At 42.2% G+C, this 16,908-nt stretch overlaps 1 protein-coding gene across 1 annotated transcript in view; it reads right to left on the bottom strand.

The window, feature by feature from the left end:
* LOC308335327 (transmembrane protease serine 9-like) overlaps window positions 1-16,908 on the bottom strand; it is a gene marked incomplete at both ends in the record, with an annotated part of 41,732 nt that overhangs the window by 6,389 nt on the left and 18,435 nt on the right. Inside the window, 5 exons of the mRNA XM_080792345.1 lie at window positions 5-167; window positions 2,374-2,611; window positions 9,860-10,216; window positions 11,569-11,708; window positions 15,009-15,280. Coding sequence (XP_080648471.1) covers window positions 5-167; window positions 2,374-2,611; window positions 9,860-10,216; window positions 11,569-11,708; window positions 15,009-15,280 — 1,170 coding nt within the window. The remainder of the gene's footprint in view (window positions 1-4; window positions 168-2,373; window positions 2,612-9,859; window positions 10,217-11,568; window positions 11,709-15,008; window positions 15,281-16,908) is intronic.

The following is a 16,908-nucleotide window of genomic DNA, read 5'->3' as shown; positions in this document are numbered from 1 at the left end:
TCACTTTTGGAAGCAGTGGGCAGCGGACAGCACCCATTCACTGTTGATGAGGGAACCTCCGCAGAAATGACCGTAGGAAGACTGTATGCTGACCTGCCATGGCCAGCTGCCAGGCGGCGTGGTCTGCCCTCCGACGATCTTCTGGTTCATGGGAGCCTGGCCGCACACTTAACAAAACAACACACTCATCATGTGTACTGAAGATGACGATTATTATTACTTCTACTAGTTTGGGATGGGACCATAATCGTTATTGTTTATTGCGATGTAATCGCTCATAATAATCAAACCGCGAGAAGATTTAAATGTATGGTGAAATTGTCCTCCATCACATACTAGGATTAATTAGCGTTTGTTGAGCTGCAAATTCGGTACCAATTCAATACCACTTAAATCCTCTACACTTGATAAAACAGAGCACAGCAAGTATTGCAAGTTAGTCATATAAGATTGTAGTACGAGTCTAACATATTCTATTTGAAAGTACATTGCTGCATAAATAAATACTGTATACTTTACTTGATATCTTTCTTGTATCTTACCATGCGTGCATACTGTATCATTACTGTCAAGCAGAAACACATCTCCATATTTCATGATTTTTCATCAATTCATCCCTGGGTCAATATCAAATTGCGGGAGTTTTGAAGTCCGAGGGATGTAACTTGTATGTACTTTTAGTAAAATAAAAAAAACTAATGCTATTTATGATCATTATGATCCTGTCTTTACAAATACTATACTTATTTATACAAATTTTATCATTAATTAATACAAAAATGGCTGGATATCACTAAAATGTCAACTAAGTTACTGTCCGAATGTAATAACAACCATCTTCTAATTAGTTAAACAGCAATAAAATGAGCTTAATCAAAAATTGTTTTGATAATTTTATTTTTATATGGCTAAGATAATCATTTCATATATAATGTTTTTGGCAATATATCAACTATTATATGGAAAATAACACATTTTATCCGTGTCCGAGAAGTCACTGTCAACTAAGTTACCCATTACAAAAGCACCTCTCAAGGGGGTGTGTCATTTCTAAATCACATGACCTGCTACACATGATGTCATTAACTACTGATGAACAGACTGGCATGGCTCCAATGTATGTTCTTTCTCCTCTTTCTTCAATATTTAACATGAAGTAGTGTGTGAGTCATGTGTGGAATTATCGCATGTCAACAGTGTTACTACAATATAGTTATAAATAACTTTTAATTTCAACTTTTCTCAAACGTGGATCTAATATTTAGAAGAATCTTTCTGTAAAAATGCCATGTGGTGTTTGGTGATAGGCAGCCATGTTGATTTTTAGACCAGAAAACAGTAAATATGTCAACTATGTTACTGTCAACTATGTTACCCTTGTATAGGTAACTTAGTGGACTAAGAGTAACATAGTTGACACTCATGTCATGTTCTTATAGTTTTCAGCAGTTAATTTACTATTCTAACTGTACAGTAAATAAAAACACTGTTTTAAATATTAAATAAATAAATATAATAAAAGACAAACATGTTTTTCGGGAAAATGTCACGATTATCACCTGCAGAGAAGCAGCGTTGGTAATTTGTCCCCGGCGAGATGCCGACCCTGCAAAAAGGGAGGCATACCCAGGATGCAGACATGCCTCTATAGTAGAGTGTGCCCTCAGACCCTCTGGGGGATATATTCCGCTCTATGGCTCCATAATCCATTTTGAAAGTCTTACCTTTGATATGGGTTTTCCCTTGACCATGCCACAAATAACTTATCACCCTTCCTGAAGGGAGCAGTTCTGTCCGCATACAGTTTAAATGCCCTAACCGGGTAGATTCAGTCTCCTGTCCTCCACCGAGGAGAACAAAGGCGGATGGAACGCCACTAGGTCGACTGGAGCACTCACAGAGGGGAAATTATTAGGCATGAAAACCAGGTTCGGCCTAATAGACACCCTGAGTTCCCACTAAATCTCATGCAGCTCGGGATGACCAAGAGTGCATGCATGTCACTAGCACGCTTTGCAGTTGTCAGGGCAACCAATAGAGCGGAAGGAACTTCAGGTCCACCTTCTCCAGCGGCTCAAAGGAATGATGTGATAGGGCCAGTACCAGAGTCAGATCCCAGGACGGGACCAGAGATCTGGAAACCGCACAGGCACGCTTGACGCCTCTCTTGAACTGTCGAACCACCATCTTGCTTTATGCCGACGTGGTATGCCGAAATGGCTGCCAAGTTGACCTTAACGGAGGCCTTCCAGGCCTCTATCCAGGATCTCCTGCAGGAAGGTCAGAATGTGCAACACCGAGGCCTGGAACGGGACCACCCGATGAGGTCTAGCCGAGCACCAACGTTCAAACATGTTCCAAGCGATGCTGTACTGTTGTCTATAGTCGCCAGGGCCCTGGCGCCTAGAATCATTGCGACGACATTCGGGGGCAGGCCCTCTGCGTTCAGGTTTGACCCCTCACAGGCCAGACCCAGAGGCCCAGGTCCTGTGGATGTGGGTGGAAGATCTTGCGCCCTGCCTGCGTGAGCAGGTCCCTCCATAGGAGGAGCCACCAAGGCTGGTCGTAAAGGAGGGGAAATATTTCTTGCCTCCAGGCTGGAGTCCTCACACTGGCCAGAACGGGAGGAATCAGGTCCAATAGTGAATGCGTAGAGCAGACCCTTGGGCCAGTGCCTGTTCCATGGCATCCAGGCCTAGGGTTGGTGATCCTGCCAGGGAGATAAAGGAGTCAACACTTCTTGTTTTTCTCTGAGGCTAACAGGTCCACCTCGGGTGCCCCGAACCTGTCCCATATCTGGGCCGCCACCTCTGCAAAGGACCAGTTGTGGTAACGGAATGCACACCAGTCCCTGTATTCAGGAGTCCCGGACGTGACAGGCCGTGAGTGACAAGAGGTGCTTGTCGCACCACGTCAACAGCCTGTGTGCCAAACATGTGCAGGCGTAGAGACTTCAGTCCCCCTTTCCTGTTGATGTAGCACATGGTCGTAGTGTTCTCGATTCTTACCAGAACATGGCAAACTTGTATGAATGGTTTGAAAAGCTTAGGGAAAGAAAGAAATTCAGGAGTTGATGTGGGCAAGCCTCAGGGCTCCGTCCTACACACCCCTGGTCATCCTGTCACTGTGGGTGGGCCCCCACCCTGTCAGGCTGGTGACTTTCCTGGCTAGGGCCAATCCCAGGGGGACGCCCTCCATGAGGAATCATCTGTCTACAAGTGTGTAGTCTGCAGTCACTGTCCCTCGATGTGAAAGCATAGAATGAAAGTCATCTATAGTGGTAAGCTAAGAGTGTTTTTTTAGTGGTGCAACCACTCCTATAGACAGCTATGTGTGTCTCTGGCTGTGTCCGTCCCTGGCTGGCTGGCTAGCTGTCTGTGTCCGTCTGAGCACGAAAACTTCCGGGGACCCCCCCGGGGACCCCCCCACGGAGTTGCACCACTCACTTCACACGGCGTTTTCTTTTTGCAGGTTAGGAGCACATTTTACAATGTCTGTAAAATCTGTGTTAATAAACTGGCAAGTGTTCCATGTTAACTATCTGTATTTGTTTGTCAATATATCAAATGGTCTTAATTCAATACACTAAGAGGTGGAATATGCAGTTTGCTAACATACAATAATAATCATGAATTCATTTTATTCATGATTAGGTTATTTGATAAATAAATCATTATACTTTTTCATGTCCAGTCAACTCTGTTACTTTAGTCAACTATGTTACCATGCTGTCAACTAAGTTACCATTAGGTTTTTAAAGAAAACATATATATAGTTGTTCCATAAACTCCAAGTAAATGACTTAGCAACTTAGTAGCAGTGAAATATGTAGCTCAGTATAATTTTTTCAATAAAATTATCATGAATTTCAGGAGTTTTAGGAGAAAACATCTGGACCGGTAACAGCATTCTGTGAAATTAGGAGGTTTAATGCAAAAAAAACACATTTCCGTTAATAATTGGAGATTATAATTGAAAATGAAGGTAAGCGGACGCATATTCTTCCAAGAACAATGATTTGTTTAAAAATCTGACATTTATCCATATACAGACAATTACAGTTTTTGTCCGTAACATAGTTGACCAAAAATGAGTTACCATCTCTGTTTTTTGATTAAATATCTAAAATCAGAACATGCCTGAGCTTGGCAATTACTGAAAACATAATCTCTAAGGAATACTCTGTAAGATAAAATAATAATATATTAGGAAATAATAACTTTTTTTCCAGAAATTTTTAAACTCAAAAAGTCCCGCAATTTGATATTGACCCCCCTACGTTAGACTTTGCTAAACACCTGCCTGTAGAAAATAAAAAACAGGGATGTGGGCAGGGAAACAAACCTACATTCTATGATGTCACTGAGCATCATGGAGGTACTGAAAGACCCACCCACCTCAGAAAATATAATGTGTGCAAAAAAGAAAATCTAAAATATGCCACGACAAGTCTTTGCCCCGCACAGACACATTTGTCCGTGTATGGGCAAGTCGATGACCCCTGGTTACTTTCCAGGAAAAAAATGCCTTTTGTGACGTGTTCTATTTTTGCACAACACTGTCATGCGATAAACTATAACTAATATATGGAAATATGGAGATGCTTGCCTGACAAGAGATGATGAGCATACTCTGAGCTCTTTAGAAAAATAAGCAGTTATTTTAGATGTCTTAAAGTGAGAAATTGAATGAGCTTAAACTTAAACAGTGCTGCTAATCCTGGATGCTTGCCAGACACATATTTTGATGCCTGTTGTGAGTAACAGCCTGAAATGAAAGACAAACGGTGCAGATAAACCTGGATGCTTACCAGACGCAGACGGTTGTTGTGCAGAGTAACAACCTGAAATTCAAAGCAAAGAAAGACATTCGTAAGGAAGTCTCATCAGTACACAGCACAGATTAATATCATGGAGCATTTCCGTGCAGCATACAATTATGTCATGCTGCGTTCACTCGGGCATCTTTGTATCTTTTGCATCTGCCAGCTGTGAAGTGTGAACGCAGCATAAGTGGTGGGAAAGTTCTTTTTTTTTTAGGAACTAGTTCAGTTCACAGTTCAATTTTTTTTTTATTAACTAGTTCATAGTTCATCATTAAAAATTTTGAACTAAAGTTCATCGTTCCAAAAAATGAACTATTATAGTTATTTTTCGTTATCTTTTTTTTTATTATTATTATTATTGCCACAGCCCGCCATATAAAACCGCAGACTTTATTCCAAATGAAGTCCTTTGGGATTAATAGTGACAACGTTTACAATATCCACATTACCATTATCCAAATAAATTCTTTGTAATTTTTTATATATTTTTTACATTTTGCAAAAATTGCTCTTTTGCAATGTGAAATGCCACCGAATTCTTAATTATTTCTTAAATTTCTTAAAATTCTGATAGAATAAGGGGAAAGAGGCGAACCCTGTTGGAATAACGTATTCCTTCCACGCGCTAAACTGGCTGAAAGAAATGGCTTAAAAAATCCTGTTCTCTCTAGGCAATATTCTGATCAGTAATTTGTTCAGTACATGCGTTTACGAATCTCTCCAGTTTTTTAGTAAACATTTTTTTTTAAACACGATCGAATCGGAATAGGCAGAAGATTAAAGCTTATGTATGCACATCCCACCAATAGTGGAGGGATGTAGCAGAATAATTATATCTTGCTTCACTTAGGCTATATAAAAATATGTACCCAAAAGAAAAGAAGAAAAATCTATTGTAGCATAATGCAAACTAAACAATAAACAGATCTTTTCTCACCTTTGAACTGTAGGATGAGTATCAGAGATATCCCGTACAGCAGTTTGTGGAGGGCCATTTTCTCTCGGTTTCACTTGTCTGATCACATCAGCGTCGTTAAATAGCTTTTGATATGTCCTCAACTCCTCCCATAAAGTACGTGGCACCTGACATTTTTAACATGCCACTGGTTTCATCTTTCTTCTTAGCCTATAATGACATGCCCACAATTGGGATGTCAGGGTTAAAGTAGTTGGCTATATAGTTACCCAACTTACCCAGCAAGACTGGGAAGTTATCCACTGTATACTGGCAGCTAGGTGGCCGTCCTGAGACAGGCATTATATGTTTAGTTTAGTTTAGTTTAGTTTATTTGATCATCTTCACAGTTACAAAACAGCTTATTTGTTAACACACGGTTACATAAGAAAAAAAGGAACTGGAGGGGATCAAAGGGAATAGGCTGAAGCTGAAAGCTTATAAATGCCTATCCTACAAACATCAACATAAAAGATTACAATAAACAATCCAAACAATTTAATACCACCTTCGAGAAGATTCACAACCAATTGGCGAGAACCAACACGATACTCCACCCACCCCCGTGTCACCATAGAGATCCACCAGGAACCCTATAAATTAATTACCATAATCATCATCATCCTCATAGGTCAAATATGTTATATCATATTATATTATATATACTATATATTACATACCACATATTATATTATATAAAATATATATATACAAATCATTCTACGATACGCTATATTTAGCCAAAAGGATATGCTTAAATTGTATCTTGAATCGAGAGATGTGTCATTCCATATTTTCACCCCACAGACAGAAATACACATGCTCTTCCGGGTGGTATTAACACAGGGTTGTTGGAAGTTTAGGTCCCATCTTAACTGGTAGCGTCCCTCCCTATCCGTGAACAATTGTAAAATATTGACAGGAAGTAGTTTATTCCTTACTTTGTACATAATTTGTCCCGATTTAAATTCAACTCAATCTAAGAACTGCAGTGTAGAGGACCTTAAGAACAGTTCATTTGTAGGATTATAATAGCCTACCTTATGAACTATTCTTAATGCTCTTTTTTGCATCATAATTAGAGGCTGTAGGTTGCTTCTCAGGTTCAGGTTCAGGTTCAGGTTCAGGTTTATTTGTCATTTGTATAGATACAGAGTATACTGTACATACAATGACAATTATTTTGCTCAGAGCACTCTCATCTATAGTGCAAGAAAAAGACAAAAAACAGGAAAAGAAAAGTGCAAGTGAAGTGAAGTGCAATACAGTTCAAGGTCAGCTGTTCAGCAGCCTGACTGCCTGGGGGTAAAAACTGTTACTGAGACGGGTGGTACGAGATTTGATGCTCTGGTAGCGTTTTTTCGGAAGGGAGTAGTTTGAACAGGGTATTTGCGGGGTGGCTGGTGTCTTCCATGATGTTATGGGCTTTTTTCATACAGCGAGTGGTGTAGATGTTATGGAGACTGGGTCATTCTGTAGTGCCGATGATTTTAGCTGCTGTTTTAACGGTCCTCTGCAACCTATTGCAATCCTGAGCGGTCGTGTTACACGTACCACACTGAGCCAGTTAAGACACTTTCAATTATACAGCGATAAAAATTCACTAGTCCTTTTGTACTTAAGCCAACATTTTTAAGGCGCCTCAGAAAGTACAGTCGCTGCTGCGCCTTCTTGAGGATGTACTCGTTGTTGAGTGACCATGTGAATGTGTCTGTGATTATGTACATGCCCAGGAATTTAAAGTTATCAACTATGTCGACAGATGACCCTCTATAGAGCGGGGCAGTCCCTCCCCCTTTCAGAACAACGAACGGCCCAGGAAATGAAACCCCAATGCATTCTCCCATCGGCACTTTCTTATTTAATTTATTTAAAGACGGTTACGCCGCGGACAAAGCCAACTCGGATCGTGACAAATCATGACAATGAACACAATGTTTTGGGCGGATCAAATAATTTATAAGACGAAAAACAAAACAAATAGTGTTGTCTCCTGACTTTCTTTTCTTCTTTCTAATGATTTGATCGGCCCAAAACATTGTGTTCATTGTCATGATTTGTCACGATCCGAGTTGGCTTTATCCGCGGCGTAACCGTCTTTAAATAAATTAAATAAGAAAGTGCCGATGGGAGAATGCATTGGGGTTTCATTTCCTGGGCCGTTCGTTGTTCTGAAAGGGGGAGGGACTGCCCCGCTCTATAGCATGGGTTTTCAACAGGTGGTCCGTGGACCACTGGTGGTCCGTGAAGGTATTGCATGTGGTCCCTGACCATGCATTTAGTAATGTAGGAAAGTGAAGATTTGTATTTTAATTTATTGTATTGACCACAAGGTGAGAAACAATGCAGTAAATGATATATGATGACGTGTCGATGTTGTCAGAACTTACTGGGAAGTCAGACGTCAAGAACTTCCACAGAAAAGGGAGGTAGAATCTCAAGGGAAGCTATACCGGATTGCCTGGTTGAGTCACCATTATAAGGAAATGTTCTTAATCTATTGAAAGATTTCAATGGAAGAAGCAGATCTGGTGTCACTTGACACGTATGATTGCATACGGGTAAAGGCTGCACAGAAGAGAACAAAAGAACAAAAGAGAGCAGTGCGTGCCAAAGGCAATTCCTTTGAATTGTGTTTTGGGTGGTTTGTTTTCGCAGTATGTATACCTTCACTTTCATTAATGCTGTCAACAGCATCATTGACGAGACGTATTACAGTCTGTCACTATGGAAGCTGCATGGGGAGAGAGACCAGAATGAGAGGGGAGAACGTGAGTGCATTCATGATACGAGCTGAAATCGTATGTAAATATGAAATAAATGCAACCAATATGTCAATTTGAAGTTATGATTCCCTGCTTTCATATGACAAAAAATAAATAAATCCAATGGCAGTCCCTCAGTCAAATTTGACCACAAATTTAATTATTGTTCAATCTCAAACCTTTTCATGTCAGGGACCGCTATATGGCCGGGGACCCACCACCTGAAACGATGTGCCAGGGACCCCCAGGAGAGAAGATTTGTGTTAAACCATTTCTAAATGTTTAAAAAATCTACAGATCAGTGATTTTTAAGTAGGCCTAGTAAGTATTAAATAGGATTACCGTGGTTAATCCGATTTTGATGCTGTGTTAACACATTTGCTGGGGACCCCCTGGAGCCCCCACAAGGACCCTAGGGGTCCCCGGTCCCGACTTTCACATATTACACCAAATCACCATGCCTACATTTTCCTCATTAGTGGCTCTAACCTGATATCAATATTGTAATTACTGTTGATTTCTTTCTGTGCGATTGCAGATTCAAGAGACAGACAAAGAGACAGACAAAGTTTGCAAATGGACATTGGAATAAAAGTAAAACTTTAATAGTTTTAGCAATAGTTTTAGCATTCAACATATCTTCATAAGATACAAAATTACAGTACCGGTAGTTGCAATTAGAATCTAAGCAACATACTTTTGACCCCCAGGGCTAGAGTGAACAATCCCTTATATGTTAAAGCCACATTGTGCAATATGTAATAGACACATTGGATTGTCAACGTGCTTGTTTTTATGTTGAGTTTGAGACCGTTTTGAGCCTGTGGTAGGTTTTATGTTACATGGTGGACCACAATGGAAACAAGCTTTTGCTTTTTTTGTGTATAGTCCATGTTGATGTTTTCTAAATAGATTTTTTTTTTTTAACTGCCAATCCAATAAAGTTATCTATCTATCTATCTATCTATCTATCTATCTATCTATCTATCTATCTATCTATCTATCTATCTATCTATCTATCTATCTATCTATCTATCTATAGGCTATGTATCGCACAATGGGGCTTTAAACAACCAAATCCACACAATAAAATAAACAATGAGAGGTTCCCCTATGGCCAACGTAACTTAACGTAATGCAACTTGGTGCCTTGAAAAGCCCTTATGCAAAACCAGCCACGGTGTAGAGCATCAGTGCGAGAGTTAAGACATACGTGAAGTACGTCAAATGGACGGTGTTTGGGCCGCCACAAAAGAGACTCTCACACGGTTTAATGGGTGGTGGTGGGCGCGTGGTCCACCCCGGTGGGTATACGGGGCCATAGGTGGTCATGGGTGGCCACGGTGGGTATGTGGTGGCTGGCCCCGGGGATGGTTCAGGGTCATGGGTGGTCATGGGTGGCCATGGTGGGTATGTGGTCATGGGTGGTTGTGTAGGACACTGGAAATCCACGTCGGTGTCCATGCCGTCGGACATGAACCTAACGAAGCCTGGCGGGTCAGAGGTGACGTGCATGCTGATCCAGTCCTGGTAGCGCGACACCCGGGCGTAGACTCCCGGGATGTTGGGCAGGGCGCAGCCCAAGCCGAAGCTCACCACCCCGGACTGGACCCAGCGGGGTGGCGTGCTGTTGCTCATCATGCGGCTCACCATCGGCCCGCCAGAGTCTCCCTGAGGAAATGAGAGATTCATGATATCGTTTATAATAAGTCCCCGGCAAAAAAACGTTGAGAACCCCTGCCCGAGAACACTAAACATCCTTTTTGTCATACCATCACTAAACACATATACACCAAATACATGGCAACTTGAGGTAATATAATATTTCATCATGACTTTTCACAAACAAATAAAATAAAACATCATACGTATCCCCCACTTCTCTCACGCCTAAAACTATTTTATGGCAAAGATATGTTTTTTTGACTTTCATTTACTTTTATGGATACGATTAAGCATGGTAAACCCGGTTTCTAAACAGGCTATAGACGTCTGTCTGCATGTTTTATAGTGAGTGTCTGCATGTGTTGTGCACGCAAATGCGCGTGCATGTGTTTGCGCACGTGGCTTATGGGGCGTTATGATTAAATGAAACATCTTTGCAGATACAATGGGGTGCCACGTCCCCCCACTTCTAAAAGTAGCACTACAACCAGTGGCGTGCACAGATAGACACTAGGGGGTGCTAGAGCAACCCCTGCCCTTTTGGCAATGTGCTGTTAAAAAAAAAAAAGAAAAAAAGTTTTTTTCTTTTTGAGTGGTGCAACCACTCCTACAACCAGCAATGGCCGTGTACTTGTGTACCTGTTTGTGTACCTGTGTGAGCACGAGTGGTGTGCGCATGCGTGAAATTGGAACGAGAGAAGTATGTGACATGGCTGCCACCTGCTGGACGCAAATCCAAATTCTGACTGTCTAGGTTCACTAAAGAAGGAAAGGCCGGGCCAAAATAATAATGAACTGTCTAGGTTCGCTAAAGAAGGAAAGGCCGAGCCAAAATAATAATGAAAAGATAGTTCTCAGCGACGCAGATTGATATCCATAATAAAGCTAATCTGACGGAGCAGAGAGAGAGAGAGAGAGAGAGAGAGAGAGGAGGGGGGGAGAGAGGGGAGTTGCACAACTCGGTTCACACAGGTGTGATTTTTTCTTAATTTATAGTGTGTGGACCATGGTGACATTGATCAATTCTTGATATAAACGCTTCTATTATATTATTTAGGCCCCCACAATCTAAAGCTATGTTTCTGTGTCAGTGGTTCTTCGATAAAATAAATAAATAGCAGAACTACAAGCTCGTAGCGCGACACTCGGTGGCACGCTATGAGCTTGTAGAAAGCATAACATAATGCTAACACCAAAATGGGTTACCGCCCCAAAATGGCAACCAGCCGGTTCCACTCACTGCACAAGGTGCCCTTTTTTTCACTTGAGCACCTGCCCCTCTAAATGTCTGTGCACGCCACTGACTACAACATTGGATAGAAGGATATGATGGACAGAGAAAAAGTATGATCTGTCACCTGACAGGAGTCCTTTCCTCCTTCATTGAGGCCAGCACAAAGCATGTTGTCTGTGAGGTCATAGTAGCTGCATGTACACTGCTGGTTCCCCACGACCGGCACATCGACTTCCTGAAGGTTCTGGGGAGAGGCCAGTGGAACTATAATGGAAGAGAGGAAAAGGGACTCATTTGTCTTAGGCCCGACTCACACCTTTCGATCTAGCATACAACATTGATGCATGCTAGATGTATACAAAGGGTGTGATACATCTTGCCCCAATTATGCATTTCCAATGGAAGTCACATGGTTTGACACAACATTTGTGTTGTACGGCTTTCGGCTGTGTTTCGACTGCCCCCCACCCCCTCATACAACACAAATGTCGTGTCAAACCATGTGACTCCCATTGGAAATGCATTGTGAGCTTGCATCAGTCAATAAGTCTCATACAACAAGCATACATCAATCTGTTGTGCACGTGTGAGTCAGGCCTTAGTCTGTTACAAGTAAGAGTAATTCAGAATTCAAAATGTACTTGAGCAAAAGTACAAAAGTATTGGCATCAAAATGTACCGTAAAGTACCAAAATTAAAATCATTGTACAGAATGTCCAATTTCAAGTTTTCAAAGATCATTTGAAAATAGCAGATCTACAAGCTCACAATGCGTCGCATCGCGAGGCAGTGTGAGCTTATAGATTGGCCGTTTCCAAATGGTCGAAGTCCACAAAGTAACTAGTAACTAAAGCTTTCAAATACATGTAGTGGAGTAAAAGTACAATATTTGGATCCTAGAAGTAAAAGTATTGGAAATACTAAGTAAACTACAAATACCTCAAAATTATACTTACAGTAAGTATATTATTTAAGTAAATGTACTTAGTTACTTTCCTTTCCACCACGGACTTCAAGGTCTGTTCTAACATAGTCGAACATGCAACAGTCCGACAACATAATATGTTGTTGCATACCTGTATGTCATGCCATTGATTGATTGATTGAAATATTTATTAACAGTTTGCAGAATTACAGTACATTTCAAGCACAACTCAATACAAAGACTGTTAACTGTGAGTGGACGACCCAATAAAGCATTACACTTGTTTACAAGAGGGTCCACCTTGTTAAAATCATCAAAACATTTAGAGACGTACAAATAGACACTTCTATCACTGCGTGAAAAGAGGAGTTAACGGGCAATTATGGACACTGTAGGGAGTTTCCTGTAATATACACTTCCGTATTCCATGCTTTTTGCGCAGTGTATATAGCCAAAAAGAACAGAACAGAAATTCATCATAAAGGAGGTAAAAAAGGGAAAATAAACATACAGTATACAGTGAGGGGAAAAAGGGGTGGGTGGTTGTGGGGGATTCAGATTTTTACGGGGGCCAGTCAAGGGATTCGCATGTCTTAATGACTGTTGGTAGGGCATTACCCATTTTGGTGGCATAGGAGCTAAAATAATTTAGTCCCTTGTTTTTACCGAATCTGGGTTGCACATGGTTTGTTGCACTCCCTCTGGTGTTGTGGGTGTGGACTTGGTTAACATTAAGGAAGTATTTAGACAGGTACATTGGTATCTTGGTGGTGTATTGAATCTTGTGGAACAGACGCATTGCAAGATGCTGTACTCTGTCATCGACCCTAAGCCATTCCAGCCTGTCAAAGTGGGCAGGGCTGAGGTGGGTTCGGGGGTGAGGCCAAATAGGAGCCTGACCAGTTGGTTTTGGGAAGTCTGGAGCCTTGTTTTAAGGGCCTTTGAGGTGCTGTGGTACCAAGAGGTGCATGCATAGTCAATGAACCCTTGTACGAGGGCTCCTGTTAGGGTCTTCAAGGTGTTTTTGTTGACCAGTGAGGAGATCCTGTAAAGGAATCTTGTTCTTTGGTTGACTTTTTTGATCAGGTTGCGGTGGCCATTTTATCACCGGAAAGATTAGCCTCCAGGATGGAACCTAGGTAGGTAATTTCATCTTTTCGTGTGATAATATTGTCACCCACTCTAACCAAGAAGCCATCTGCCTTGCTGAGATTACTATTTGATCCAAAGGGAATGGATTCAGTTTTTCCCAGGTGTAAAGATAGTGTATCAGCGAGCCAGGTGCAGATTCTACCGAGTTCAGAGCCGAGGGCCTTTTCAACTTGCAGTTTGTTCCTGTCCGAGACTAGCAGTGCTGAGTCATCTGCGAACAGAAACAAGTTGCAGTCACAAGCTGATGTCATGTCGTTTACATATATTAGGAACAGTAAAGGCCGTATGCTTCCTTGTGGAACACCACAGCTCACTGGGAGGGGGGGGCAGTGTTCCGTTCACCTCCACCATCTGTTCTCTACCCTCCAGGTAGGATTGCATCCAGCTCACTGATGTGCTATCAAAACCAATTGCTTTTAGTTTGTTAACCAGTATGGAGTGGTTCACTGTGTCAAAAGCCTTTTGGAGGTCCAGCATGACCATGCCGCAGTATTTGCCAGCATGTTTGATGTGGTCGCTCAAATAGAGGAGGCATGTGTCAGTGGAGTGGGATGTTCTGAAGCCAGATTGGAACTCGTACATTAATTTATTTGTTGCTAGATACTTTTCAACCTGTTCATAGACTATTTTTTCCATCACTTTTGAGATGGAGCTTAGAAGAGAAATAGGGCGGTAGTCTAATTTACTCCCTTTCTTGTGCAAGGGGGTTACTTTGGGCAGATTTAAATCTTGGGGGACCTGTCCCTGTTTGATGGAGAGGTTTACTATGTGGGTGATGATTGGAGCTATAGAGATGGCCGAGTCTCTGAGAAATTCGGAGGGAATATTGTCATGGCCAGTGGCCTTGTGGGGTTGGAGGGCACTCAATTTCTTAAGTACCTCATCAGTTGTTACCATAACTAGTTTAAAATCGTCTTTACAAACACCTAGGTTTCTGTAGAAGGTTTTAATGTGCTCTACACCAAAGAGCCCAGAGTGGGAGGACAGTTTGTTAACCAGCGTTGTTGCTATGTTTGTAAAGAAGATGTTCAAGTAGTTGGCCACATCAAGCTTGTCAGTGATGAGAGTGTCGTTCGATTTGATGTTTATGTTTGAAAACCTGGTTTTCAGTTTCTGACCGCAGCCTATAGTTGGTTGTTGAGTAGCTTCCATAGCTCCCGAGGATTGTTTTCGTTTTCCTCAGCTTTATCATTGATAAAGTTTCTTTTAGCTGATTTGGTCATAGCAGTAACAATATTTCTTAGCTTGTTTTGTTGGGTTTTTATGTTGTATGCATATTATGCTTTGCTGGTTAAGACTCACCCGTGGCTCCAGAGTCCTGACATGGAGCTGCCGGTTAAAACTCACCCGTGATTTTCCTGTGAGGTTAGGATTAGGTTTCGGGTTTTGGGTAGGGTGTCTGTCGGACTAATGTGTTTGGGACTAATGCCTGTCGGACTGTTAGTGCGTTGGACCAAACACATGCATGCACCCGCCTTATTACTCACCACCACTACCTTCCGTCCCCCAGCCAGTCACCCAGCTCATAGTTCCACTGTAGAAGGTGCTGTTCGTCGCCGCCAGACAGACCGGGCGGATGTACGGCGTGAAGGTGACGGGGTGGGAGAGCCTCAGCAGAGCCATGTCGTTGTCATTCGACATCTGGTCGTACTGAGGATGGTTGATGATCTGCACCACCGTGCGGTTCACCTCATTGGGGTTCATCAATTCTTGGGACTGGCGGCCCAAGAAGATGATATAGTTGTTATTGGGATCAGGGCTGCAAGAGAGTGTGTGGAGGAGGGGGTAACAATGAATTACATGAGGTATGCACATACATAAAGTGAGTGGTAAATTGAGTGGTAAATTGAGTTTATTATAGGCGTAGATATTACTATAGACGCCTTAACAGACGACGTCACACTGATAAGCAACAGCATGCGCGCGCATCACGGCAGCAGAAGAACACCACCTCTCATAAGATGCAATGGAAAAGTTCTAACGGCACTAACTGGATTTTTATTGTGATCTCTCGCCCTTGAAATATATAATCCCTGGTTTCTGTTGTGTTTGAACAATAATAGCAATTCAAAACAGTTGTCCTCAAAACCACACCTCCAGTCGCTGTCATAAGAACGGGAGGAACGGCAGCAGAGCCTATTTGTGCACGGCTGCACGCGCACCTGCAGCCCATCAAGTATAATGTATGCTTCGTTCCGCAATAGTGTCGCGCACGCAGACCTCTTACGCTCACAACAGTCGCATCTGCGATGCGATGTGAGCTTGTATATCAGCTGTTCTCTGTGTGCAATACTGTTGGGCTTTGAAGTATTGGCCACGTTTACATGCAGGCTGATCATTCAGAATAAATACTTCCGAATAAAATACATCCGATGTAATGTTTTTGCGTGCGTGTTTACATTGGAAATGGTCATTCCGAATGATTGTTTACATGGACGAAACTTTTAGATCCCATCATTTCATTCCGCATTAGCGTCGGGGCAGGGAAGGCTGCTGGTTGGATAGGGGCGGCGCGGGCATATATGTTTAGTGTTTACCGTCTTTTTTTCCCCACCCGCTGCGGCTCCGCTTCTCCCCTGGGAAGGCGATCATCTCGTTTTTATTTGTACTACTACTTTGTATCTACAGCACGGCCAGGGCACGCAACGCAACACTGATGATTATTATTGTATCGGGTCGCTCGTTATTTTTGAGAGAGAGAGAGAGAGAGACCGTTGAACACACACACACACACACACACACACACACACACACACACACAGATCATCTGCTGCTGCTCCACGTTTTTTTTTGTCGATTTCGGATCTGAAAAAAGGAACGAAATAACGCGCTCTATGTGCAAACTCCTCGGCGCCGACGGCGCGCCTTGGATATGAGCGCCTTATTGGAGCATGCTCAGAAAGACCAGAATGAATTTACATCCGAAGCAGTGTATACATGAGTCAAATTTCTTTCAATCGCATTGAAAATCGGAGAAATCCGGCCAGTGACATCGGAATGGCTTTTAGATCGCATCGAGCGTTTTCATTCGGATGTAAGTTTTTGTAGGTGTTTACATAACAACGTTTAATAGGATTGAACTTCTATTCGGAATGAAAAGGGGATTTAACTGCTCATGTAAACGTAGCCGTCTCCTAGGGTGCACCTCACTAGCCAACTCACAAGAGGAGGTTGAATGGACTGAAACCAGCGCTCCCCAAAACAACAGGTTTGGAGATCTGTTGGGAATTGATTACATGAAACAGTCACCCGTGTGCCCAGTCCCAATGTTTGTAAACAATGAATTGCCACTTCCTGGTATGATGATGATTTCACACACGCACATGCAAAACGCACACAACCCTTTAGGTATATGAACACTGATAGTTAAGTGGACTAGGGATTCAA

The sequence above is a fragment of the Protomyctophum bolini genome, assembly GCF_963924005.1.
Source record: "Protomyctophum bolini genome assembly, chromosome: 20".
Classification (NCBI taxonomy): domain Eukaryota; kingdom Metazoa; phylum Chordata; class Actinopteri; order Myctophiformes; family Myctophidae; genus Protomyctophum; species Protomyctophum bolini.
The sequence above is the reverse complement of the archived record's forward strand: the minus strand, read 5'-3'. Positions and strand labels throughout refer to the sequence as shown.